Source organism: Notamacropus eugenii, chromosome 3, assembly GCF_028372415.1.
Source record: "Notamacropus eugenii isolate mMacEug1 chromosome 3, mMacEug1.pri_v2, whole genome shotgun sequence".
Lineage (NCBI taxonomy): Eukaryota > Metazoa > Chordata > Mammalia > Diprotodontia > Macropodidae > Notamacropus > Notamacropus eugenii.
Window position 1 is genome coordinate 204737551 of NC_092874.1, and position 26774 is coordinate 204764324.

Sequence of the window (26774 nt, forward strand, 5' to 3'; positions counted from 1 at the left end):
AAGTGTATTTTAATAGGAATGAGTTTTGTATTTTGTCAAGATTTTTTTTGCATCTATTGATATAATCTATGATTTTTACTTTTGTTATTGGTATAATCAGTTATGTTAATAGTTTTCCTTATATTAAACTATCCCTGCATTCTGTGTATAAATCCTACTTGGTTGCAAGGTATAATCTTTGTGATACACTGTTGTAGTCCCTTAGCTAGTATTTTATTTATTATTCATTAATGAAATTGGTCTATAATTTTCTTTCTCTGTTTTTGTTCTTGGTTTAGGTATCAGTGCCATATTTGTTTCGCAAAAGGAATTTGTTAGGACTCCTTCTTTGCCTAATATTCCATATAATTTATTTAAAATTGAAATTACTTGATCATTTAATATTTGGTAAAATTCACTTGTAAATCCATCTAGTTCTGCTTTTTTCTTAGGAAGTTCATTTATGGCCTTTTAAATTTCTTTTTCTGTAAAGGGTTTATTTAGATATTCTATTTCTTCTATTATTATAGGCAGCTTATATTTTTTAAATATTTCATTTCACTAAGTTACTAAGTTTATTGGCATATAATTGGGCACCTAATAATTGCTTTGATTTCATCTTCATTAATGGTATATTCACTGTTTTCATTTTTGATAATAGTGCTCTGGTTTTCTTTCCTTAAAAATTATATTAACCAATGATTTATCTATCTTATTGGTTTTTTCATAAAACTAACTCCAAGGTTTATTTATTAATTCAGTGATTTTCTTACATTTAGTTTTATTACTCTCACCTTTAATTTTTAGGATTTCTAATTTGATATTTAATCAGGGATTTTTAATTCATTGTTTTTCTAGTTTTTTTTTTTTAATTGCATACCCAATTCATCAGACTGCTCTTTCTATATTTTATGATGGAAGCATTTTGAGATATAAAGTTTCCTCTGATTACTACTTTCGCTGCATCCTGTAGGTTTTGGTATGTTGTCTAATTATTATCTTTCTCTATAATAAAATTTTGTATTGTTTCTGTAACTTGTTCTTTAACTCACTCATTCTTTAAGAAAAGGTTATTTAGTATCTAATTTTTTATCTGCATTTCCATAGTACCATAATAAACATAATTTTCATAGCACTGTGGTTTGAAAAGGATGCATTTAATAATTCTGCTTTTCTGCATGTAAAAGATTTTATGCCCAAGTATATGGTCAGTTTTTTTAAAGGTAACATGTACCTCTGGGAAAAAGGTGTATTACTTTCTATTCCCATTAGTTCTTTCCAGATATTTACCATATCTAGCTTATCTAAGATTCTGTTCATTTCCTTGACTTTTTTCTTATTTTTTGATTAGGTTTATCTTGTTCTGAGAGGGAAAGTTTGAAGTCTCACTATTATAATTCTGCTTTCTATATAGCATTTGGTGCACGCAGGTTTAATATTGATATTACTTCATTGTCTATGATACCTTTTCTCATAATGTAGCTTCCCTGTTTATTTTTTAATTAAATCTATTTTAGCTTTAAGTTTGTCTGAGATCATGATGATTTCCCCTGCTTTTTTTGGGTTAGCTGAAGCGTAATAAATTCTACTTTACTCCTTTATTTTTATTCTGCTGTATTTCTCATTTTAAAATGAGTTTCTTGTATCAACATATTGTCAATTTCTGGTTTTTAATCCAGTCCATTTTATGAGTGAGTTCATCTTATTCATATTCAGTTATAATTATTAGTTGTGTATTTTCTTCCACGCTATTTTCCTTCACTCTTTATCATTCTTTCCCTCTCTTTTTATGCCATTCTTCTTCAGAAGTTTATTTTATTTCTAACTAATGCCTCCGTAACCTGCATCCCTTCTAAGAATATATCCCTTATTCTCTCCTCTTTCCTTCCTATTCCTTAACCTACTTAAGTCCCTCCTTGTCTTCTCCCCTTAACTTCCTATTTCTTGATCTGCACACCCTTCTAAAAGTCTCTCCTTTTTCCTTCCTATTTATTTGTAAGTTAAGAAGACTTTACTCCCTTTCAGATATATTTATTATTCCTCTTTAACCCAGTTCTGATGATAAGCTTCTAGCACTACCAGTCCTCTACCCACTCCTGTGCTGTGACAATTCTTCTATTCACATCTCAGATTTTCCATTCAGTTCTGGTCTTTTCCTCCCAAATACCTAAATGTCTTTTAATTCATTAAATATCTATTTTTTTTTTCCATTCAGCTTTTCTGGGTAAGTTATTCTTGGTTGCAAACCTTGTTCCTTTGTTCTCAAGAATATCATGTTTAATGTTTTTTGGTCTTTTAATATAGAAGCTGCTAAATCTTCTGTTATTTTGAGTATTGCTCTGTTTTTTTCCAGTTGCATGTAATATTTTCTTCTTTACCTGGGAGCTTTGAAATTTATCTCCTCTATTCACTGTGATTTTTGATCTAAAACTAGGTGGTGAGGGACAGAACTGCTAGTTGACATGTATTCCAATCACAGTGCCCTGATCTAGATCTGGGGGTGCTCCTATAATCATCTGGGACCTAATCTTGCCCTGAAGCAGTTTCTTACTGAGTTAGAGTACTCTCTGTGTAGAGCATTCCTGACCCAACTCCGTTGCTAGTATCTGTACACTCCTCTGTCTGTCTGTTTTCACCTGCAGTGGGGAAAAAAAAATTTTTTTTTATTGGGTTTCTCTCATCAGTGTTTGGTCTGGTGTGTTTTCTAAATCTGTTTGAAATAGTTTTCTTTGGGGGGGTGGCCCATGAGTGGGTTGGTGGAGTAGGGGGTGGCCTGGGACCTATTGTTGGCCAATCAGTGAGTGCCAGAATGATTTGTTTTTAAGGCAAGGTAATTAAGAAAAAAATCTAGCCCTTAAACTCCAAGGTATCAGTGATCAAAATTTACATTCCTTTGGGAAGAGCACCCGCAAGTGAGGGTACAATACTCTTATTCACTGAATGGCATATCATCTAAATAATTAAAGGAAAACATTAGCAATTTATCGTGAGAAGTAGATAGTAAAACTATAATAGATAGGACTTTTAGCGTGCATTTTTCAGACTTAGATAAGGCTGATAAAAAATAAACAAGAAATTGAGGACCTGAATAGAATTTTAGAAAAACTAGCTTTGATATATCTTTGACAATTGCTGAATGATAACTCAAAAAGGTATACATATCCCTCAGTTGTGATTGGAGTCTTTATAAAAATTGACTAGCATTGTATTAGTGGACAAAAAAAATTCATCACCAATAGGAAACACATCCTTTATTTACTATGGTAACCACACTGCTGTGGGTCATCAGCTCATACCTGGATTATTGCTATTGCCTGCTTGTTGGTCTCTCCACCTGAAGTCTTTCCCTTCTCTGTCTTCCACTCACTGTCACATTTATCTTCCTAAAACACAGATCTGACCTTGTCATTCCCCTGCCCCTCCCTTCCTTAAACTCCAGTAGCAGCCTCTGTTTGTCTTTCAAATTCTTTTATAATTTGTCCCCATCCTACCTTTCCCATTTTCTTTTATCTTAGTCCCCTCTAAATACCCTGTGATCTGGTGAAATTGGCATTCTTTTGATGTTCCTGGCATAGGACTCTATATTTGCCAACTTAGAATATTTTCAGTAGGTGTCCATTATCTCTGCCTCCCAGCTTTACTAGTTTTCTTTCAGTCCTTGATAAAGCACCACTTTCTGTAAAAAAAAAAGCTTTTCCCAGTCTTCCTAAATCTTGGTGCTTTTCCTGGAGACCACCACCAATTTGTCCTGTATATATATGTTTTGTTTGTATATCCCATTTATGTGTTGTCTCCTTCACTAGACAGTGAGCTCCTTGAGAGCAAGAACTGATTGGTTTTTGTGCATTTCTTTGTACCCTCCATATTTAGTATGGTGTCTAGCACACAGCAGGTGCTTAATAAATGCTAGTTGACCGATCATGATGCCACAGAGTTTTTGTTTAATATAGAGCCTTTTGAAAAAAAGATTCAAAGTTAATTGAATGCTCTTAATACTTAGGCATTGGTGGTTCAAAGAATGAATCATAGCAATGATAATTTCATCATAGAAAATGATAGCAGTGTGGCACGTATCAAAACTTTTGAAGTCTAGCCAAGGCAATCTGTAGAAGAAAAAGTCTTCTGTAACCACTTTTATCAACAAAAGAAACTAACATACAAACTAGAAAACCTAAATCAGAATATCCTAAGAAAGTTAAATATTCTGAAAATTAAAGAAGAAATTAGAAAAGCTGAAAAAAATCTAGAAAACTTACCTCTAAAAAGGTAAAAGATAATAATAGATTATCATATGCATCCAACAAGATATTGTTTAAAAGAAACACACTTGAAAAATTCCAGAATGTAATTGAGGAACTGGAGCAAAATCTGTTATCCATTAGCTATAATGAAATTTTACTTATTCTGATCGAGCCATTTCACTCTCCAAAAAAAAATTTCTTCTGAACCTGATCACTTGAATTTATCAGTGCAACTTGCTACTTAATTTTACAATTTTCTTATCTTGGTGGTCAATTCACTGTCATCCCTTTTTCTTTTGTCTGTGCAAAGATGAATCCTTTTGGCCAAGAAAACAGAAGCAAGTAAGATTTAATTAGCTCTGCCTTCTCTCTGTTGTCGTTTATCATAGTCACATCCGTGCTAAGGATAAGATCCAATCCTGTCTTTGATCCTTTTCATTAAATATGCATTTGATAGAAAGCTGGGATAGAAAGCTATATGTAGATTGAGAAAACAAAAAGCAAATGTAGAAATACTGGGCTGAATCAATTTAGATTAAATTCATTAGGAATCTTGCACTTGGTTATAAAATAGCAACTTCACAAGAGTAAGAAGGGGGTATAAGCATAAGATGGACAGCAGTTATTCTGAAAAAAGATATGGGGTCAACACTATGATATTGTGACCCCCCCTAGAAAAGTTCAGTTTGAGTTGCATTAACGGAGTATAGTTTACAAAAGTACCCAGGTTATAGTTCCGTTTTACTCTGGCTCCTCCCCTCCCCCCAGCTTACCAGATATTCAGTTCTTAATGTTGCTGTTTAAGAAGGATATTAATAAACTAGAGATGATTCAAAGCAGAGAAGCTAGGGTAATGAATCCATGATATGAGAGGATTAATTGAAGAAATTGGACATTTATGGTGGGGAAGAGAGGACTCATGGGGAACTTGATAGCTGTCTTCAGATGTTTTAAGGACTGTCATTGGAGAAGAAATTAGACGTTTTTGTATGGCAAATGGATGAATTCAGGCTTGAAGTTAGGGAAAACTCCCAGCAGTGATAGCTGTCTGAAAGCAGAGTGGCCTGCCTCAGGAGACTGGAAACCCGCCCTTTTGTGGAGGTTTTTAAGCATTTTTTTTTATCAGTTGTGTTATCTTCACATTCCTTTCATGTATAGGTTGTATTAGATAATCACCACAGTCCCCTTGAGTTCTCAAATTCTGTGACTTCTCTCTCTATTATTAAAATAATAATTTTATTGTCCTTAGCTTCCCTCATCAGCTTCATCTTATTCTGTGATTTTGCATTCTTGATTTCCTTTTAATAGGACTGTCAAGGTCCTTTATTCATCCACTGATACCTGACTTAAATTCCAGTCTGTATATTTCTTTTTCAAATATAAGCCAGGAAGTCTAGCATTAGGAAAAGACTTCATAGAGCAAGTAAGATAATGGTTTGAAGAGGCTGAGAAATAAAGATGAATACGGACTGTCTTTCAGACATGCGAATATATGGAATTAGGAGAAGGAATATCTAGCACATGGAACTATATTCCAGTTTGTTTGAAAATGTAGAGTGCATGAAAGGGAATGAGTGAGTTAAATCTAGAAACCTAGGTTTGATCCATGTTGTGGATGACCTTATGGCCCTAGCTTCTACACTATGTTCTACAGGGAGCCAAGAGTCAGAATAGTGATGTGGCCACACCAGTGCCTTTGAAAGTATTAATGATGATTTGAAAAGAATAGACTTAAAGCAGGCAAAACAATTATGAGGCTAGAAGAATAATTTTTTGAAAAGATTATAAGGGCCTTAATTGTAGTTATGATTTTATGAGTGACAAACAAAAGTAATTCATAGAAGCCATGTCATGAAACTTTGAACCTGTCTGAATGGATGCAGGTAACTCAGCCCCTATTTATTAATTTCACTAAAAACCTAAAAATCTCACTAGACCAAATGATAGTCAAGGAATCCAGTAAGACAGTATAATAAATACCTTGTTTGCATCCCAAAATTACCCAAAAAGAATGACCACAGGAAGTGGGAAAGAAAACCTACAAGGTTAGATCAGCTAAGGATAAGAATTGACTCGATTATTCAGTGTGTGCTTTGCCATCCCACTGCTTGACAATGTGAATCTTTGTGAAGACCTTGACTGACAAGACCATTACCCTTGAAGTGAAGCCAAGTGATGTCACTGAGAATATCAGGACAAAGATCCAAGGCAAAGAAAGCATCCCCCCAGACTAGCAGAGATTGATATTTGCTAGAAAGCAGTCAGAAGATGATCAGACCGTATCTGACTATAGTATTGAAAAAGAATTCTGCATAGTCCTTCATCTGATGGAAGATATGCAAATCTTTGCAACAACTTTAGTAAAAAAACAACAACACCAACAAAACAAAGGGAAGCTGTCTCAATAACCAGTACCTATGGTCAAACAAACAAGAATAAAACCCCACACTCGGTCAGAGATACTTGGAAGCTTGCAAGGCTATGTATCAAGGCACTGAGCACAGAGGTTTTATCCCCAAAGGCTTAAGAATTTTCATCAAAGCAATCACAACTCCAAAGGACTTATGATGAACCATGCTACACACCTCCTGATCAGGGTGCAGAATGACATTTCTAGATATGCCACAGTGTGGATTTATTTTGCCTGACTGTACTTTTTTTTTATAAAGATGGTTTTTTTGGGGGGACACTAACAATATTAATGCAAAAACGAGCCATTGAAACTTTAAAAAGCTGCATAGGAAAGAATAAAGGAAATTTTAAAGGAATCACATACAAAAAAGGACAGCTTTGCAACCAATGTGTTGTGTATATTAAAAAAAAAACAAAATGTATGGAGTAGTGATTCAGAATCTCCTATCTCGTCTTCTTTTGTGTTTTTCTTGGTATAAAGATATGCTCATTTGAGGAGAGGGACTTGTTTGCTGTGTTCAGAACAGAAAAGATTATAAAGTCATTAGAAACCTTGGTATTTGGAAATCAACTAAAATTTATCTTATCCGACACTGGAATCCAACTAATAGGAAAATAATTTAAGCATAAGAATGCTCATTTGCTTGACAAAAGTATGTTATTTGGGGAAACTACATTAAAATTAAAAAAAAAGATCTTAGAGTATATGTTAGATTCACTGATTAGATACAAACTTCTGCATATGTAAAAAGGTGTGTGTGCGTGTGTGTGTGTGTGTCTGTCTATCTGTCTGTCTGTCTGTGATATAATAGAAATTACTTGGGTCCATTGGGCCTAAATACCCCTTAAAGTGAATGTATTGCCTTAATTTGATGGACAGAGAATAAAAAAGAACAAAAGGAGATGGCCTGGTTTGTCTTACAATGGAATTAGTACCATGACCCTCCTTTCTAGTGTTTTCCTCTTAGATTTAAATTAGTTTTGCATTAACATACATTTTTTGTCATTTTAACAAGTCAGTGTTCTGAAAAATGTAATTGAGCTTTTGAATCTGAGCTACATTCAGAAATGCATTTTAAGATCACACTGTTTACTGCTTGATGGAAGATATGGTGATGCTATTGACAATGCAGTTGACAGTGCTTTCTAGGATTGCCTTTAACTTCCAGTATTCCTATTCAGGTCTTGTTCCATGGTCCCTTATTTTCTGTTTATTAGAGTCTCAGGTTTAGCATACTTTAGCCAGAGAAATGTATATAGAATTTGAAAGAACTTTTTTTATGTATTCCTATTTGTTAGTCTCTCTTGATTGAAATCTGCCAGATTAAAAGAGAGGAACTTTCTGTCCCCCTCCCTCCCCTTTATATTCTGTCTTGCTGTGTGGGATTTTGTATACAAATAAATAAATAGCTTGTTTATTCTGTACATCAATTTGTCCTTTGCTACAATGGGAAGAATTATTTTAATGGGGTTTATAAAACACTTATTTCACAAAAACTTGTAGCATGTTTTTTTTTTGTTTTGTTTTGTTTTTTCTTTTGCTTTTTAATTTGTAAGGTTATTGAACTCAGTGAAGTTACATTTGTAAATGGATTACGGAATTTATAGTCAACTTCTTCATTTTCTAGTCAAGGAAACTGAAGGCCAGAGCAGTGAAGTGGCCTCAGCTTTTGTACCTTCTTTTTCATTTTGCCAATTCTGCTTTTTAAGGAGGTCTTCTCTGCAGTGCATTTTAGTACCTCCTTTTCCTCTGACCAGTTGTATTTTTTAAGAAGTTATTTCCTTCAGTCAGTTTTTGTTCTTCCTTTTTTAAGCTGTTGATTCTCTCTTGCATATCTCTCATTTTTTTCCCCAGTTTTCTTCTACCTCTCTTAATCAACTTTTAAAATCCTTCTTGAGCTTTTCCAAGAAGGCTTTTTGGGCTTGGGCCAATTCATATTTCCCTTTGAGGTTTCAGGATCTAGGAATATTGACAATATTTTCCTCGTCTGAGTTTGTGTTTTGATCTTCTCTGTCCCCGTAATAATTTTCTATGGTCAGTGTTCTTTGCTAATTTTTGCTCATTGTTTGCCTGTTTCCTGGCTTTTAAAATTGAGCTCTCCTGATGGATCACAGGAGGCACTATCCCAAACTTCTTGTGCTGGGTACTAGGGGCTTGGTCACTGGCTTTGTGTTCTGGTGCCTAAGGTGCTGGCAGTTGGAGACTGTAGGGTTCTGCCAGCTTATCTGATGCTGAGCTGGGGTCCTACTGGTGATGTCTAGCATGTGCTGAGGCTAGGTGGGGTTTTTCTGCATTTGCCTTGTGCTGCATTGAAGCATGTGGAGGTCTGGACCTTCGAAGAAGCCTCCCTGCCCAGGAATGTGCTGGTACGTCCACATGGTGGTTTTCTGGCTATGCGAAGGCATATGGAGGGTTTTAGTGTTAGCATTTGCCTGCTGCACCACCTGGTGGCTCAGAATCTCCCTCTGGTTTGCTGAGGTCGAGTTTGCTGCTGGGTTGCTGGGACACCTCCTTTCCTGGACTGCAATCCCTTTTTTACCTGAATGAAATGGAGCTTTCTTGGCAATATTCTTTGTTTACCAGCTAAAAGACCTGCCTCCCTGTTTTTCTGCTGTCTCCATTGCTCCAGGATTTTTTCTAGGGAACTATTTTATAGTTGTTTTTAGAGGTCAGAAAGGGAGAGTGAGAGCAGTTTAAAAGCTCACTGCCATTTTGAATCCTGGACATGTTTATGTGTGTTTTTTTTAAAAAAAGATTTCTGTTAGAGACACGCTTGACACTAATAAGATATCAAGGAAAATTTATTGCAGCGGGTTCAGAAGAATTGAACACTTTGGCCAAAGCGGGCCCCCACCCTCTTTTCAGGAGGAGGGAGCACTGAGTACAGAAGCGAGATGAGCTATATGCAGTTAATTCAAAACAAATCTTTATATACCCATTACATACCTCCTTCGTATGTTTCCCCTCCCTTCTCTAACATATGAAATGTGCCTAATTTTGTGCCTTTTCTCCCCCTAGAGAAGTTAATATGCAAGTAGCTTATTAAGCAAGTGCAAAGAAGAAAAACTCTCCCAGTTATTCCTGGTCATATTTCTGAACCAGTTCAGGCCATATCTATCCCTATCCTGATTCTGTGGTTTTCTGAAGGCCACTGTCTGTCTCCTGATTGGTGGAGTCCACCTATATATAATCTGCTAATAACCTTCTTATTATCTGACTTACTCGTTGAGAATCTCAATGACTCTATCAACTAATAACAACTTCTGTGCCATCTCTCATTGCTATCTCTCACAGTTTCCACGGTTGAACAAAGTATTATTCCACATGTACTCTTCCCAGAATGGAGTTTAGTGGGATTATTTCTTTCCTAGTTCTGTTCATTATTCTTTTCTTAATGCATACTAAATTAATAAAAAAAAATTTTCACAGTCATATTGCATTTTCATCCCTATGAAGTTTGTAATTCATTAATATCTCCAGGTCTTATTTACATGAACTTATCTTTAGCTATGACTCCCATTTTGAGTTTGGAAAATTGATTTTTGAACTAACTCTAGTAAAAGGTTTTGCATTTTTGTTTATTAAATTTTATCTTACTTGATTTGATCCAGGTGTGTAATCTGTTGGTTTTTAAAAAAATTTTGATTATATTATCCCTGTTAGCTGTCACTCTTATCTTTCTATTATTTGCAAAATGAATAGGCATGTTATATACAGCAATAGCAATAGTGCTAACAAGAACAATAATGATAATAGCCAACATTTATATAGCACCTACCATATAAACCAGGCACTGTGCTTGGTGCTGGATTGTCCCTTGATTGATTTGCACTTCCAGATCCACTTTGACTGGGATACCCTTAAAAAAACAAAATGACTTACTTGAGGGCTCTCTCAAAACTGGAGTCTGTCCTCTTAGTAATAGCGGACTCAACTCAAGGAAACTGAAGTCTGAGATTGGAGCAGACAACTGTTGCTCATGGAGCCAAGGGCTGAGGGTGAGAGGTGCACAAAGGACTTCTGCTGGTACCTTAGCCCATGCGTGGACCCCCTGGACAGCCTGGGCCATTTCATCTTGTCTGAATCTCACTTTTGACACCAATTAAACTGTCAAATAGAAATTACAGCTCCATGGGATATATAATAACTTGATTTGTTAAAAAAAAAGGAAAGGTATATTCATGTCGGAACTCCTTATACCAAAAGAGTTGAAAATGAAAACAGAAGCTTGCATATTTATGAACTTGCTGCCATGAGGGGAGGAATGGACAGTAAGCACCCTCTAAATGGAATGGTGTGGCAAGAGGAAAAGAACAGTAGAGGTGGGGAAAGAATTCCCTCCTGAAGGAGAGGAGAAAGACAAAGGAAAGGGACGAGGAAACATGACTAAGTAAGATGACAAAAGCAGCAGCTTCCCCTTGGGAAGCACTGGACTTTGAGAACAGAATGATCTGCTTATCTGCAAGGGTTTCAGCTGTATAAACCATTTCTCAGTCTCATGCAGACTGACTGGCACCCATCTTTGTAGCTAGTTCAACTCCCAGGAACACACAAGGAGTCCAGCTGTTGGTAGAAATAACGAATCATGTCAGCTCAGGGGGGCCTTCATTCTTGATATGTTCGGGGTTTCTTGCATACTTTGTGTCCAGTGTTTCTAGAACACATGGCAAGTCAAGAAGAGTTACGTTATCGCTATTAAGCCTCAGTGTCCCTTGGCTCTTATTTGAGGTGATATTTTCCACTGTGAATTAAAAAAGAAGCAAAAGAGTTTTGATTGAACTGACTGAATTTGATTAATTGATGTCCTTTGATATTTTCCATGTGTTAGTCAGATGCATCATATAATTTATGAATTCTTTTGTGGTTTAAGTCTAAACTTAGATTAATATTAATTTTAGCCAGTTGATCTTTTATATTTTGTCTGAAACCCATACATATATTGTTGTAGGACATCAAAACCAATGCATTTGTGAAGGCCCCAACTGTTATTTAACTTTTTTATGAGTATCTGTTAATTTATGCAAAAAACTTCTTCTGCTTGTGTTCCCAGCCTTTCTTAGCTATTTACTTTAATCTCATTAGCCTGAATGAAAAAGCTTTGGAAAGCTTTTCCATTTACAGTCTATCACTGGCTTGCCTCTCACCTTGGGGAAGTTCCTCAAATGTTCCGTTCAGCTTTCTCGTCTTTTAGAAGAGAGACACTCTGGCTAGTGCATGCAAATAAATTGAGATAATACATTGAAAGTGTCAAAAGAAAAGCAATATATAAATCTAAATTTTTTACTAAGAACATTTTCTGTTACCTATTTTTGTTTCATGTAGCCGTAACATTTTTCTTCCTTTACTTCTTTGTAGGAACATTACCTTTATCATTTTTTATCATCTTGGAGGTATTTAAATACTGTGATCATATATCACAGAATTCTTTAGGCTGATTTTCTTCCTGTTTTCATTCCCACTGTTTTTCTTTGCATTTTCTCTCCCTCATGGCTAAGAATTGTATTTAATTGCAGCTTTGAAATTCTTGGGGTTGGGAGGCAGGTTTGAATTGTATGTAAAGAACAGAGGTTTCATATTTGTGGCATCCTGTAGGAAACTATAGGCAGAGCTGTGAGCAAGTTGAATTAGTTCTTCTTTGTGTCTGCTCTTTTCAGCTGGCTTTCCTTTTGACTCTCCTTTTTATAGATAGAAAATCTTCAGGAGCAGCTTAGAGATAAGGAGAAACAAATGAGCAGTTTGAAGGAACGAGTCAAATCTCTCCAGGCTGACACCACCAATACTGACACTGCACTGACTACTCTTGAAGAAGCCCTTTCAGAGAAGGTGAGTGCTAAATCCCGTGTCCCTTCTATTGTACTATTACTGGCTAGCTATGTTTAGGGATGGTAAAATAAAGGGGATTAAATAAAAGGATAAGAATGCTGCTTATGGTGGGTTTCATGATGATAACTGGCACTGGAAAGAAGGCAGAAACTTGTAAATCTTATTTTGCATTTTTTTTATTTACCAAGAAGATATATATATATCAATTGGAAATTATAGGGGGAAAATGAATAGTAGAAAAATAACACTCAAGATAAGCAAGACCATAATTAGAAAACACCTCTGTGTTCTTAACAAGTTCAGGTCACCAGACACAGCTGAGCTGTATCCCTCATAGGAAGTAGCAGATGTGATATTTTTTGATATTTCTGTTGTATTTTGAAAGATTGTGGAGAATAAGAGAGTTTTGTAGCACTGCACAAAGGCAAATGCTTTTTGCATTAAAAAAGAAGTGGAAGGGAGGAAGAAAGGCCAGTTTGTAAAACTGTAGTCTAATGAAGTTGACCTTGGTTCAGAGTAAGCTCAAAGGTACTACTGCAGGGATGGTTATTTCCTTCTTTGTGTAAAGTTGGAGCACTTAATTTAAAAAAATAGTGTAGGGTTGTGAAGAATGATTCATGAACATCTAGAGAAGCTAGCTCTTTGCATGCCAGACTTACCTGATTCCCTTCTTGAACAGGGTTATTACTAGGCTGATTTCATCAAAAGATATTGAATCTCTTATGATTGTCTTGCAGAAGAGATGGATATTTGTGGGGTAGTCAGTAGTAATGTTAAGTGTATTCATAACTTGTTTAATGAATAGACCAAAGAAATAGTCGTTATTAGGTCAATATCATCTTGATGATAATTTTTTATTAAGAGTAGACTTTGCCTTATTTTGTTAAAATTTTGATCTTTGATTTACACAAAGGGAAGAGTGTCATGCTTATCAGATTTGGAGAGGCACAAAGCTAAGGGGGCATAAATAACAGATGAATTAGGATCTTAACACATCTTAGTAGGCTAGACATCTAATAAGATAATATTTAATAGAGGTGGTAAAATCTTGAGTAAAAAAAAAGACAACTTTAGAATATTAGATTGGGGAAATTTGGCTAGATAGCAGTCTGTCTGAAAAGATTTCTGGGCTTAGTGGAATTCAAGTTCAGTATTTCAGCACAGGTTGGACTAAATGACCTCTGAAGTATCTTCTAAATCTGAGATTCTGTGGTTGTATGAAATCCCGAGAGTTATAACAGAAAAGAATATTCGGTACTCTCTTATGGGAATGCATATTACCAGAAAAGAGAAAATCCTTTTGCAAGTTTCCAATTTCAGCAGCTGCCATTAGAAAAGACAAATTTCATATCTGAAGACAAGTGCAAGATTTTCCAGGTAGCCAAATACTCTGCCACCAGTTCTGGGAATTTTTTCCTCTTTGGAATTTGATATACTTTAGTCATACAGAGTTTTAGAATATTATGGCATTTGCTGTTGTTGAGTTGTTTCAGTTGTGTCTAAATCTTCGTGACCCCATTTGGTTTTTCATGGCATAGATAACTAGAGTGGTTTGCCATTTCCTTCTCCAGCTCATTTTACAGATGAGGAACTGAGGCAAACAGGGTTAAGTGACTTCCTCAGGGTCTCACAGCTAGTGTCTGAGACCAGATTTGAACTGTGGAGGTCCTGAAATCTTTGTTGCTCCAGTAATTAGCTTCACTATGGAATATTGCACAGTTAAGATTTAGGCTTTTCTTTCTATCGATCTGATCATGACATGCCACTTTCTCCACTCTTCTCCCCTTCTACTTTCCCCTATCCCCCAGCATCCCCCAACTCAGTAAACTCCAGTAGCTCTCTAGTATATTTTGGAACAAATAGGAAGTCCTTTGTTTTGGCTTTTAAAGCTTTTTACAACCTGGCTCTTTCTGACTTCCAGTTTTCTATGCTGCTCCCCTCTGCATACCTACAATCCAGCCACACTGGTTTTGTATGAAGAACCCAGGAAGACCTGGATTCAAATCTTACCTCAGACACAAGCTTTATCATTCTGAGTCACTCATTTTCACCTTTATCTTGAAAGGAGAATCTGAGCCTGGGGCAGCCATGGCATCACCAGTCCACGTTGGTTGCGACTCCCCTCCTTTCCCTGATCTCATTTCTAGCTGTACATTTTTGCCTGATCCTGAAGTCTGACTCAGTGATTGCTGAGTCCCTTCTGGAACTTCCATGTCATGAGAAGGTGCAGACTCATTTCTCACTCTCCATTACTAGTTGGCTACGCTTCTACCTCTGCTGCCTGGCGTGTTGGGGATGATGGTGACATACATGAATTCATTCCTCAGTGATTACCACACTGCCACACTATCGCAGCCCCTACTCTCCAACCCCTGAATCACCTACCACTGAAAAAACCTTATTTTCTGTGCTACACTGCCTGCTCCCAAGTTCCCATTCTATTTAACCTGTTCTCCCTTTCATCCCACTCCCAGCAATCCATTCAAGATCTACCCATCTAGTCTGCTGTGCTCTCTCAAATGCCTGCTCCATAGGTAACAAACTTGCTATCATCTTAATTCTTTTCCTTCCTCCTTCAGTTTTCCTGCATTTTTGGAAACCTTGTTCCTCTTGATGGCACAGCTTCCCTGACCCAGAGTTTGTTATACTTTCACTTGTTACACTTTCTTCTTTCCTCATACCTTTCAGTGGTCATGGTGGAGGAGTCTGAGTGCTCCTTGGTCCCCCATTGCCACTTCCTAGACTCACCCTCTACCACCATCACTTAATAATAACCTGTCTTTCTTTGAGGTTTGTTCAGTACACATTTATCACCTAACCAGGATTCTGGTAGCTGTTGTCTACCAACCTCTGAGATATTTCCCTACTTTCTTCAATGAATTCAGTGCCTAGCTCAGTCTTATTTTCCTTTCCCCAACTCTTGCCCTCATTTTAGGGGATTTCAACATACACACACGTACATACACATACGTATGTGTATGTGTGTATATTTACATACATCCACACACATATACATACATACAGAAGTTCCCTCTAATACCCTAACTTTCTAGTTCTTCAACTTACTCATTTCCCTTGACCTACTCCTCAACCCACTGCAGATACAGACATGGTCATACCCTTGATTTTTTCCATCATTCATAAATACTCTACTTCCTTGTTTATGAACTCTAAGATTCCTTTATCTCATCATATTGCACCTTTTTCTCTGTCTTATAACCCCTAATCTTCTATTCCATTCTCTGTGACTTCTGAATTTCTCAATCTCTCAGTTCTTTCCCAGGTCATTATCTATACACTCCATATATTCTTCTCCCTTTCCTATCTGGACATTTTGGTGAACTAGTTCAACTATCCTCTCCTCTTGAATCCATTGCCTTGTTATCATATGACTGATCTTGCCCTGCCAAGCCAGAGCTTTGGATTACTCCCACTATCTGATGCCTTCACTCCTATTCACATGCTACTGAATAAAATTGGAGAAAATCACAAAACTGCACTCACTGGATTCACTACAGATTTATGTCCCATAAGTCGAGTGAGTCTTCAATGTGGTGAGACTATCCTTATGCACTTCACCAAGCATTTCACTATTCTTTTACGCCTCCTGTGGCTCTGCCTCTTCCACCCTCTCAGTTCAGAATCTTGCCTCATATTTTACTAGAAAAATGGAAACCAGTTGCTGAGAGCTTTTTTTTCCCCCTCCTCCTAATCTTTTATACTTGGGTATCTTCTGTTACTATCTTCTCCTTCACCCTAGTTTCATATCAGGAGGAGGCCTTTCTCCTTGCCAGTGCAAAACCTTCTATGTGCACAAATGATTCCATATCATCCCATTTTCTCTAGCAGATTACTTGTTCTGTTATCCCTACTCTGTTACTGGTTTCAGTCTCTCCTTGTCTATTAGTTACTCACCTATGTCTACAAAGATACTCATGTCTCTGCCATCTTCAGAAACCTACCCTTGATCCCTTTCTTCTTTATGTCTATGTTTTTGTTTTTGTTTTTACACTAGATGTCCCGTATACCTGCAGTACTCTGCCTTTCCTTTAAAGCAGGCCTGCATAACACACAGCCCACCAAGGAATTTCAGGCAGCTCATGAAAAATGTAGAGGATGATTAAATAGGGATCTGCCCAACATATTTCCCATAGGTGCTTGGGTGGCCTGCAGTGATGTGCAGGCCTACTTTAAAGCCTCTCAGAATTTCTTTCTTCCAGACTGCTCAGTCACTTTCTGGAGGAGGTATTTCTCACTACTCTCCAAGACAGGAATACCTTTCATCTGTAGTCTGAATGTATCTTTTACGTACCTATTTAGTTGCTTGAGGTCTTCCCCACTAGAAAATGCCTCCTTGAGCGCAGGGATTGTTTTTACCTTTCATTATATTCACAGTGTGTAACACAGTATTTAGCCCATAGTAAATACTTAATAAAGGAATGCTGACCAATAGATTGACAGGTACATTTCAGGTACTGACCCCCTGGAGCCTCTTCAATTAACCCCATGCCTTCCTGGTTACATCTTTTTGATAGTTTCTTTGCTTGTCCTGCTTTTATCATTTTTTATCAATTCTGCTGTCTTTGTATGTTTTTTAATTCTTTAAAAATAATATACTTGTTAGTTTCATATTTGTAATCTGGTGCATTTGAGATTGCATTATAATTTTGGAGTGAAATAACCGTGAGAGAGTGTGTGTGTGTGTGTGTGTGTGTGTTTAAGAATGACTATTTAGAAGTGCCTAGACCCATCCTGTGTCAGTTGGGAAATCTCTAGACCATCCCTGTGTGTTTTAGACTTGATTTTTTTTTTCAAGGACATGGTCACTGTTCTCTGAATCTCTTAGACTCAGAACATTTCAGGTTGCATGTCAAGGATTAGGGTTTTGCTGCTTCAGTTCTCCAACTTGCCAACTAACTGTTGAAAGCAAGTCATTTTCATAGTATCCCTTCTTCTTACCTAATTTTTATGTTACATGTCTTATACATTGTAAATTTTCAGATTTTTAAATATATTTTTCAGATATTTTAAGTAACTGGGCTTGTGGATAACTGAAATGGAAATGTTTGTTTCTTGTTTGTCAGATACCTAGAAGGAGCTAGTTGGTGCGGTGGGTGGAGTTCTGGGCCTGAAGTCAGGAAGACCTGAGTTCAAATGTGACTTCATACACTATAACTCTTGGCAAGTTTGTTAATCTTTGCCTTAGTTTCCTCAACTTCAGAATGGGGATATTAATAAGTAGGTGCATGAATAGATACTTGTTTCATTCCTTTCCTTAATGCCCTTAGCTGATATAACCAGTTTTACTTAGATTTTTGGTTACTTGGAGCATGAATTAATAGTTATTGTTAGTAATCTCTAGTCCTAGCAGAAGTTGTGGGGGAAAAAAGAACCTGGATATTCATGAGGGCAAAGTCAGACCAATGTTGACTCTCTGATGTCAAAATCATCATAGGAATGATAGTTGCTTTAAAAAAAAAAAAAGGAAAAATTTAAAACACACACACACAATTTTCAAATCTCTTGTAGATGGAAAGAAAACATATGATTTCCTTTTCCATAATCAGAATTGATAGCAGTACCAAATGAAACCCTCAAGAGATTGTTTTTTTTTCTTAGGAGAGGACAATTGAACGCTTGAAGGAGCAGCGGGACAGAGATGAGCGGGAGAAGCAAGAGGAGATTGACAACTATAAGAAAGACCTGAAGGATTTAAAGGAAAAAGTCAGCCTCTTGCAAGGAGACCTCTCAGAAAAAGAGGTTAATCTCATCACAGTTGTTAATGCTTGAATTGACTTAAAGACCAGGGAGAGAGAGAGAGAGAGAGACAGACAGACAGACAGACAGAAAGAGTGTTTACTCATACTATGAGTGTGTATATACTATCATGGTTCTTTTTGGGAATAGTGATCACATGGAGAATAATTGGGAAGGTGAATCTAATCATAGTTTTTGCAGCAGGCTTTCTGTAAAGCACTTGAAGGACATGGCCAAAATGGCTATATTTTAGGAAGTTGTTTGGTGACAAGGAAGAATATTACATATACTTTTAAAATTCTTGGATGACTCCTTGATGAATTTAAATTCTGCCAATTTATATTATTTCTATAGATCAATTCTTGAAACCATTGGAACCCTGTTAAATTTTTAGGGTTATTGGTATGATGGTAAGGCATGAATATTGGGAAAATGAAGGAAGGATTTATTGAACTTCAGCTCTGTAAATATTTCTTGTTTTTGGCAGAGAAATCTGAAATTGTCATCATCCAATTTAATTTCTTTTTAGCATGCTTTTGGAGATGCTCCTTCATGTGAAGTATGTGAACTAAAAAAGCAAAACGGCCTAAAGCCATGTGAGCTGATAATACATAGGCTTTAGATTTGCCCTCTGAATGCTTATCCTTTGGAAATGTGTAGAAATATAAATTTTATAGCAGAACCTCTTATAGTCTTTTCCATGTAAAAGTGAAAATACTATTATATGATTGAGGTTACACCTATTCAGCATTATTGGTAACAGAAGCTTGACTTACATACAACTTTAAAACTGTAATTCCTTATATGCCTGAATAACTTTTCAGCTAGTCTTAAATGCTCTGACTTTAGGTTAGATTTAAGTTTAACATAGAGAAAAACTGACTCTTCTAACAATCATTCTTTGCTTTTTAAATAAGAATACATTTTTATATACCAGTAGAGTAAAAATCAGAACTCACAGAGATGGCATAAATTTTGAGACCTCTGGCTATCATTTATATCAGATATCTGTTATTGTTTTAGGCTTCACTTTTGGACCTCAAGGAACATGCTTCTTCTCTGGCTTCCTCAGGACTGAAGAAGGATTCAAGGCTTAAGACACTGGAGATTGCTTTGGAACAGAAGAAGGAAGAGTGTCTGAAAATTGAATCACAACTGAAAAAGGTGCCCTGTCTTCTTGCATTATTTAAATTGTTAGATGAGTTAGGAACTACCAGTACTACCAAGTGAAAAACTTCATAATGATCTCAGAGGTTTAAAATGCCATATTCGTGTGTGTGTGTGTATGTGTGTGTGTGTGTGTGTGTGTGTGTGTGTGTGTGTGTGTGTGTAGGTACCTGTGTATGCATATGTGCTCATGTATACATAGTGGAAAGGGAAAGGAAAAAATAGAAAAAAATGCAGAGCACCCATAATACTATGTACCATGCTTCTATCTCTTTTCTTTCCTAATCTGTTATCCCACTGAAATTCAGTCCCTTCAATAAGGAGTGTAGTATACTGGGAAATACACTGGACAGATGAGGAGACATGGTTTCTTGGTTTTTGTGTTCATGGGCCATTTGCCAAACATCTCTTGGCTTTGGTGTTCTTACTCTGAAAATGATGGGTCGGAATGGTGATTCCTGAGATCTTTCTAGTAAAAAAAATGTTTGATTTTGGGGTAGTGAGTAAATATTTTAGCATGAAATAGAAAAATAGGCAGCGTCTTATATAGTTTCCTTTGGTACATAGCAACATCTTGTAGAGCCAGGCATAAAACATAGTTTTCTTGACAATAAATTTAATATTCTTTCTATTAGAACAAATTTGTATAGCCCACATTCCTTCCTTTTCTAATAATGAAATACCAGGGTCAGCCATCCTGGGTTTATAAAGTACTAAACTTGGAATTAGAAAGACCTATGTTTTTGCCCTGCCTCAAACACTTAATAACTTTATGATCTATAGAGATCACAAAATCTCAGTATTTGAGATTTGGAAGACACCTCAGTGGCCATCTAACATACCTCACACAAGAAAGGAATCCCACTCTATATAGAACAGTAGGATTGAGGTCTGTATTGATGTCTACTTACAGCAGAAAGGAAGAACTTGGCAATGTATGTTAGAGACTGTGGTCCATGTGTAGAAGTTTCACTTGGCATATACTCATAAAAATTCACTTAACGTATTAAGGTTTGTAAAGCACTTAAAAATGCTGTGATATTATCTGATAATTCATGTAATATACATTCAAGTAAGAAGTAAAACTCTCAGAGGATTGTCAGTTTTGAGGAAAATTTCAACATACAGGTGAAATCAGTAGACAGAAATATACACATCCCAGGTACTTATTACTTTCTTTTTAGTAGGAGATTTCATGTTCCTGTATCACTGAATCTCAGAATGGGAAGATGCCTCAGAGGGGATTTGTTCCAGTGTGTACCCAAACAAGAACTCTCTGTAGCATAACCTGAGAAGTCATCGTGTACCTTTACTAGGAGCAGTGGGACCCCACTGGGGTAGATGTTGTCCTTGGGAAGATTGTCCTTCCATGAAGCCTAAGTTTGCCTCTGCAGCTCCCACTCATTATTCTTAGTTCTCTTTCCTAGCCCAAATCTGTTGATTTGACTTAGCAGCCCTTTCAGTAACAACAGCTGTCATGTCCTGCCTAAATCTCTTTTTCTTCAGGTTAAACATTGCCTCTCTCCTACAGTTCCTTTAATCTTCATCTAATATTATCTCAAAGTGCTTCATCATTTTGGTCATTGTGCTTTAGCTCTATTTCTCTGTTTTTTCAGAGATCTTTCTAAAATTTGTTACCCACACTAAACATAGTTCTTTTTAAAAAAATTTATTTGACTCAAACATCAGAACACAAATACAGGATAGAGGAAAAAAAGCAAAAACATATCATAAGCTTAAATATTGGAACTTTAAATATAAAATAAAAAAGGAAAAAAAAACATGTCATACGTAAGCAGAATATAAGAGAGGATTTAAAATGCATAACATTTCAAGAAATGATATATGATGTATATATGAAAATATTTGTAATATATTGCACATTGTGTTGAGAGCTGTCCATCTTTTCTTTGTTTCCTTGTAAGTTTTCTTTTGTTCTCTACTATGCATTTTTTTACTTTGTTCTCTCCCCTGCCACCCAGAAGGTTACAATTAAATATGGATATTTCTTTATAGCTATAGATATATACATATACATAAACACACATATACATATATATGTAGAAAAAGACTTATAATTTCTCAACATATTCTACTCCTGATCTTTGTTTTTATGTTTGTGCATGTCTCTTGTTTCCCATTCCTCCTGCCTCCTCTACTTTACCTCTTTCCATTACCTTACCCTCCTATTACTTGCCTACCTCCCTCTAAGGATCCCTCTCGTATCCTCCCATCCCCATAAATCTAAACACCCTTCTATAGCCTCCATAACTTATTCCCTTACCCTTCCCTCTGGTGATCCTTCCTTTATCCTCCAATTCTCATTGACCTAAATATCGTTTTATTACCCCCACCTCTTTACTTATTCTTTAGTTTTTGGCTGGCCAAAGTAGACCACAGCAGTGCTATTATCTCATTGGTCCTTTTTTAGTACAACAAGAAATGATGTTTTTTGGCTGCTGCATTACACTATTGACTCCACATCTATTATATTATTTAATTCAGAGTTTCTTAACTCATTTACTAAATCTTGCAGATCTCTTTCATGCTAACTTTGTGTAATCATAGTTGTCCCACTTTAATAATTTTGAAGTGTTTTATATTTCATCTGTTTAGGTTCTTTTGGAGTCTAACTCTCCTAGGGTGTTATGTGTTCCTAACAATTTTATATTCTGCAGATTTGCTAAACATGCTATAAATGCCTGGTTAAACAGCACAGAACAATTCACCGATCCTTAGGCTAATAACAAGAGAATTTGATATTTGACATCAGTTCCTTAATGATTCCTTCTGCGGTCAGCCATTCAACTAGCTCTGAATTCACCTAACTATTTTGTGTAGCCCAAATATATCCATTTTGTGCCCAGGACAAGGGAAATGAATGTCGTTATGAAGAGATAGAGGCGGGAACAGAAAAGAAAATTTTCTCATTTCGACTTTAGCTCTTTCCCAAATATATAAGTCATCTGGCAGTATCATTGGTATTAAGACTTTATATCCATGAAATGCTGGGAAATCCAATTTCAAACCTAAGAAAAATGAGCAAGTTATGTGTCCTAAGTGTGTAGATAGAAGCTACTCACTGAGATTCATTCCTTAGGGATTTATGTTGGGATGCCTGCCTCAGATCAATCACTGAGCACTTATTAAACACCACTATGTGCTAGGCACTGTTCTGAGTGCTGGGAATACAAAAAGAGACAAAAGATAGTCCCTGCCCTCAAGGAGCTTACAATGTGTAATGGGTGAGACAGTATGCAAACAAATATGTACAAAGCAAGCTATATACAGCATAAATTGGAAATAATTAACAGAGGGAAGGTACTGGAATTCTTGGGGAAGGTTTCCTGTAGAAAGTAGGATTTTAGTTGGGGAAGTAAGGGAAGCAAGAGAGGTAAATAGTAGGAGTGGAGGAGGGAGACTCTTACATGAGAGACAGACTGAGGTAATACCTGGAGACTAGAGATGGATATTTTTAAAAACATTATCTGCAGCAGTGTTATACAAGTAATGGCTGTAAATAGTTCTTTTACATACTTACTCTAAAATGAATTTAAATATAATTCTTCATTTTTAGCACAGTCTCACCAGGCATTAAATTCTACTCACATACTAGATATTCAAAAGACTTAGATAATCAACTCTGTTGGTAAGGAGAGACAGAGATAGGATGTGAGAGTGACAAAGTCAATGTGTGGTGCTGAATGCTGGACTCATCATAGACTTATCCTCTCCAAGCTAAAGCTTTGCATTTAACAAACATGGTGGCCCCAAGGCAAGACCACTACCACAAGACAGTGCCAACGGATTAGAGTGCTTCCCTGAGCATAAACAGTTCATTGCTAACTTGGAAAGAAAATTGAGCCAACACATAGTTAGCAGCAGTGGAGCAGACCAAGATTGGGCAGCTTTCTCAGATTTGGTGTACAACACTGCATTTACTCATCTGGACCCGAACACTTACAGACATCAAGATTGGTTTTATGAAAATGATTGGGAAATTCAGGATTTGCTAAATGAAAAACTAGAACTCCACAGGCTTTACTAGTAGAATAGTTCATCCATGTCTAAGAAGGCAGCATTTTACTCCATTAGAAGTAAAGTGCAAGCAAAACTTAGAGAGATGCAGGATTCTTGGCTTAGTAAGAAGGCAGATAAAATTCAGTTATATGCTGATAGTAACAATCCAAAGTGATTTTATGATTCTCTGAAGGCTATTTTATGGCCCAAAGACCTATAGTACATCTCATCTACTCAGTGCTAATGGAGCCAAATTGATTAATGATAAGGACTTGATCCTGGAGTGATGTGTTAACTCCTCTATAGCATTCTCAACAGAGGCATCATCAGTTGATGTTGAAACCATTGAATGTATACCTCAGGTAGAACTTAGTCCCTCTCTAGTTGAACTTCCAACTGAAGAAGAGGTTTTACATGTCGTTAGGGTCCTGTGGTGTGGCGGAGTGTCTGGTGCTGATTCTATTCCAGCTGAGGTTTACAAGGCAGAGGGTCAACTGCTCATACAGGTTATATAGCAAGAGGAGGTTATACCCCAGGAGTTCAAGGTTGCCTCCATTGTCCATCTCCATAAAGGAAATAGGTTATTCTCTGACAATCACAGAGGGGTCTCTCTCAGTCATTGCTGACAAGATTTTTACCATAGTCCTTCTTAATAGGCTTCTGAAAGTACCAAGGAACAGTCAACATGGTGTTTTCTGCCCAACAACTTCAGCAGGAATGCTGGGAGCAGAGCAGAGATATGTACACAACATTCATTGATTTGACCAGAGCCTTTGATATAGTTAGTCATGAGGGCTTGTGGAAAATTATGGCAGTTCCTCAACAACATTCTTGCACAGATTTTGGAATAATGCACGAGGTTTTTTTTATTTTTCTAGTGACTAATGGAGTAAAGCAGTGATGTATGCTTGCCTCCCATGCTTTTTAGCATGATGTTTTCTGTGATGCCTTCAGTGAAAATGGCGTGGCATCAAAGTCAGCTACTCCTTACTGACGGTAAATTATTTAACTTGAAAAGGCTACAAGCCAAGAATAAAATGAAAGGGGAGAGTTGGTACAAAGAGCGAAGTGTTTTTTCAAGGTGAACTGCCAAGCATTGAAACTCAGCTACAGAGAGCACAACTGTGATGGGCTGACCATGTTGTTTGAATACCAAATGTACATCTCTTTCTCTTCTCTTTCTCCCTGCCCCCATATACATGCATCTACACATGTTACATGCATGTTTTGAAATTTTCTTTCTTCCTAATTACATGTGAAAATGATTTTTAACATTGGTTTTTAAAATTTTTGAATTCTGAATTCTTTCCTTCTCACTCAAGCCTGTGAAGACAAGCAATTTGATGTAGGTTATACATGTACTTAGGTTATACATGTGCAGTCATGCAAAACATTTCCATATTAGCCATGTTGCAGAAGTAAACATAGGTTCCACCCACTCCCAAAAGCCAAGAGAAATAAAGTGTAAAATAAAAATAAAGTAAAAAAACGGTCCATATTTATAGTTCATCAGTTCTTTCTCTGAAGGTGGATAGTATTTTTGATCAAAAGTCCTTTGAAATTATCTTTAATTGTTGAGAATTGGCAAGTAATTCACAGTTGATCATCATAGAATATTGCTGTTATTGTATACAGTGTTCTGCTTCTGCTCACTTCACATCAGCTTGTGTAAGTCTTTCCAGGTTTTTCTGAAACCTTCATGCTTGTCATCTCTTACAGAAGCGGTGCCTCAGAGTAGCTTTAATTTCTATTTCTCTTTGTTTCTTGTTTACGAATTTTGTATTTGAATATCAACAATTTTTTTTTTAGCTCTGATCCTCTAATTAGGAATGCTTGAATGCCCTCCAGCCCTTCTCCCTTCCCTTTAACCCCATGAAGGATTATATTCAGTTTTGCTGGTAAGTGATTCTTGGTTATAATCCTAACTCATTTGCCTTCTGGAATATCATGTTTCAAGCCCTCCAATTCTTTCTTTTTTTCTCTCCCTTTAGCACTTCAAAGTATTTCTGAGCCATTTCCACCTAAGCCAGGAAATGATCTGGCAATCCAAGGCCAATGTAACACTGTTTGCGTTTTTTAAGTATTCCATGAATTCATGTACCTTCTTGTTATTTTATAGCCAAGGGCATGTACTATGCCCTTTTAATCTCTTCTTTACTTTAATAGGAGTTATGTAGGTTTGTTGGATGTCATCAAAATTACTTGAAATTATGCTCTGGAAACTAAAATTTTGTGAGGCAAGAAATCCTCAGCAGATTTGAATGAGTCTTAAATTTCAGCTGCTTTTGTTTTGTTTTATTCCAAAAGTATCTCTTTCAGGACTGTTCCTCTTTTTTTCTGATTGCTTGTCCTGTCATATGGTTGTTTTTGTATTCTTCCTCTTTCATCGCAAAATAAAATAAAATTTGCCACCACTTTAAGTGCGGGCCCTCGTCATATCATGGATAGAATTGCAATATCCTGTTGGTCAGTCATCCTGCCTCAAGTCTCTTCTCTGTTCCATTCCATCCTCTGTTAGCATGTCAGTGATTTTCCTAAAGTGTAGGTCTGACCATGTTACTTCCATACTTAATAAATTGCAGTAGCTCTCTGTCACTTCCAGAATCAAATATAAAATGGCTCTGTTTTACATTCAAATTCCTTTATACCTAGCCACCCCTAACTTTCCAGTCTTCTTATACCTTATTCCTTTCTTCTCCCCATTATGTATTCTTTGGTTCAGTGACACTGGTCTCCTAACTGTTCCATGAATAAGATACTCTTATCTTTTGACCTGGTCATTTTCTCTGTTCCCCATACCTGGAATTCTTTCCATCTTCATCTCTGCCTTTGGTTTCCCCGCTTCTTTTCATTCCCAGCTGTAATCCTATCTTCTACAGGAAACCTTTCCTTTTATTTATTTATTTTGGGTACACTTTTAATATTTTATTTTTTCCCCCAATTTAAATGTAAAAATGATGTTTAGCATTCCTTTTTCAAATTGAGTTCCACATTCTTCTCCTCCATCCCTCCCCTCCTATCCATTGAGAAGACAAGCAGTTTGACATAAGTTGTACATGTATAGTCAGGCAAAACACATTTCCATGCAAGTCATGCTGTGAAAGAAAATACAGACCCCCCTCAAAAAAATCAAGAAAAATAAACAAAAAGTATCTTCAATAGGAAGCCTTTCCTAAGCCCTCTTAATTCAAGTCTTTTCCTCTCATATTTACTTCCTATTTCGTATATGGCTTTGTTGGGGTTTTTTTGACATATTTGTTTGCTTGTTGTCTCTCCTATTAGTTTGCAACCTCTTTGAGGGCAGGGACTGTCTTTTGCTTCTCTTTATATCACCAGAGCTTAGCATAATGCCTGACACACAGTCTGCACTTAAT

At 36.6% G+C, this 26774-nt stretch overlaps 1 protein-coding gene across 11 annotated transcripts in view; it reads left to right on the forward strand.

Annotated features, from left to right (window-relative positions):
* The window catches only part of ERC1 (ELKS/RAB6-interacting/CAST family member 1), a 406669-nt gene that overhangs the window by 142714 nt on the left and 237181 nt on the right, over window positions 1-26774 (forward strand). For all 11 annotated transcript variants that reach the window (XR_011977073.1, XR_011977072.1, XR_011977074.1 and 8 more), the window contains 3 exons: window positions 12319-12456; window positions 18076-18216; window positions 19237-19377. Coding sequence is in view for 7 of the 11 variants with exons in the window: in XM_072654117.1 (XP_072510218.1) it covers window positions 12319-12456; window positions 18076-18216; window positions 19237-19377 (420 nt within the window). In the remaining 4 variants the exon portion in view is untranslated. The remainder of the gene's footprint in view (window positions 1-12318; window positions 12457-18075; window positions 18217-19236; window positions 19378-26774) is intronic.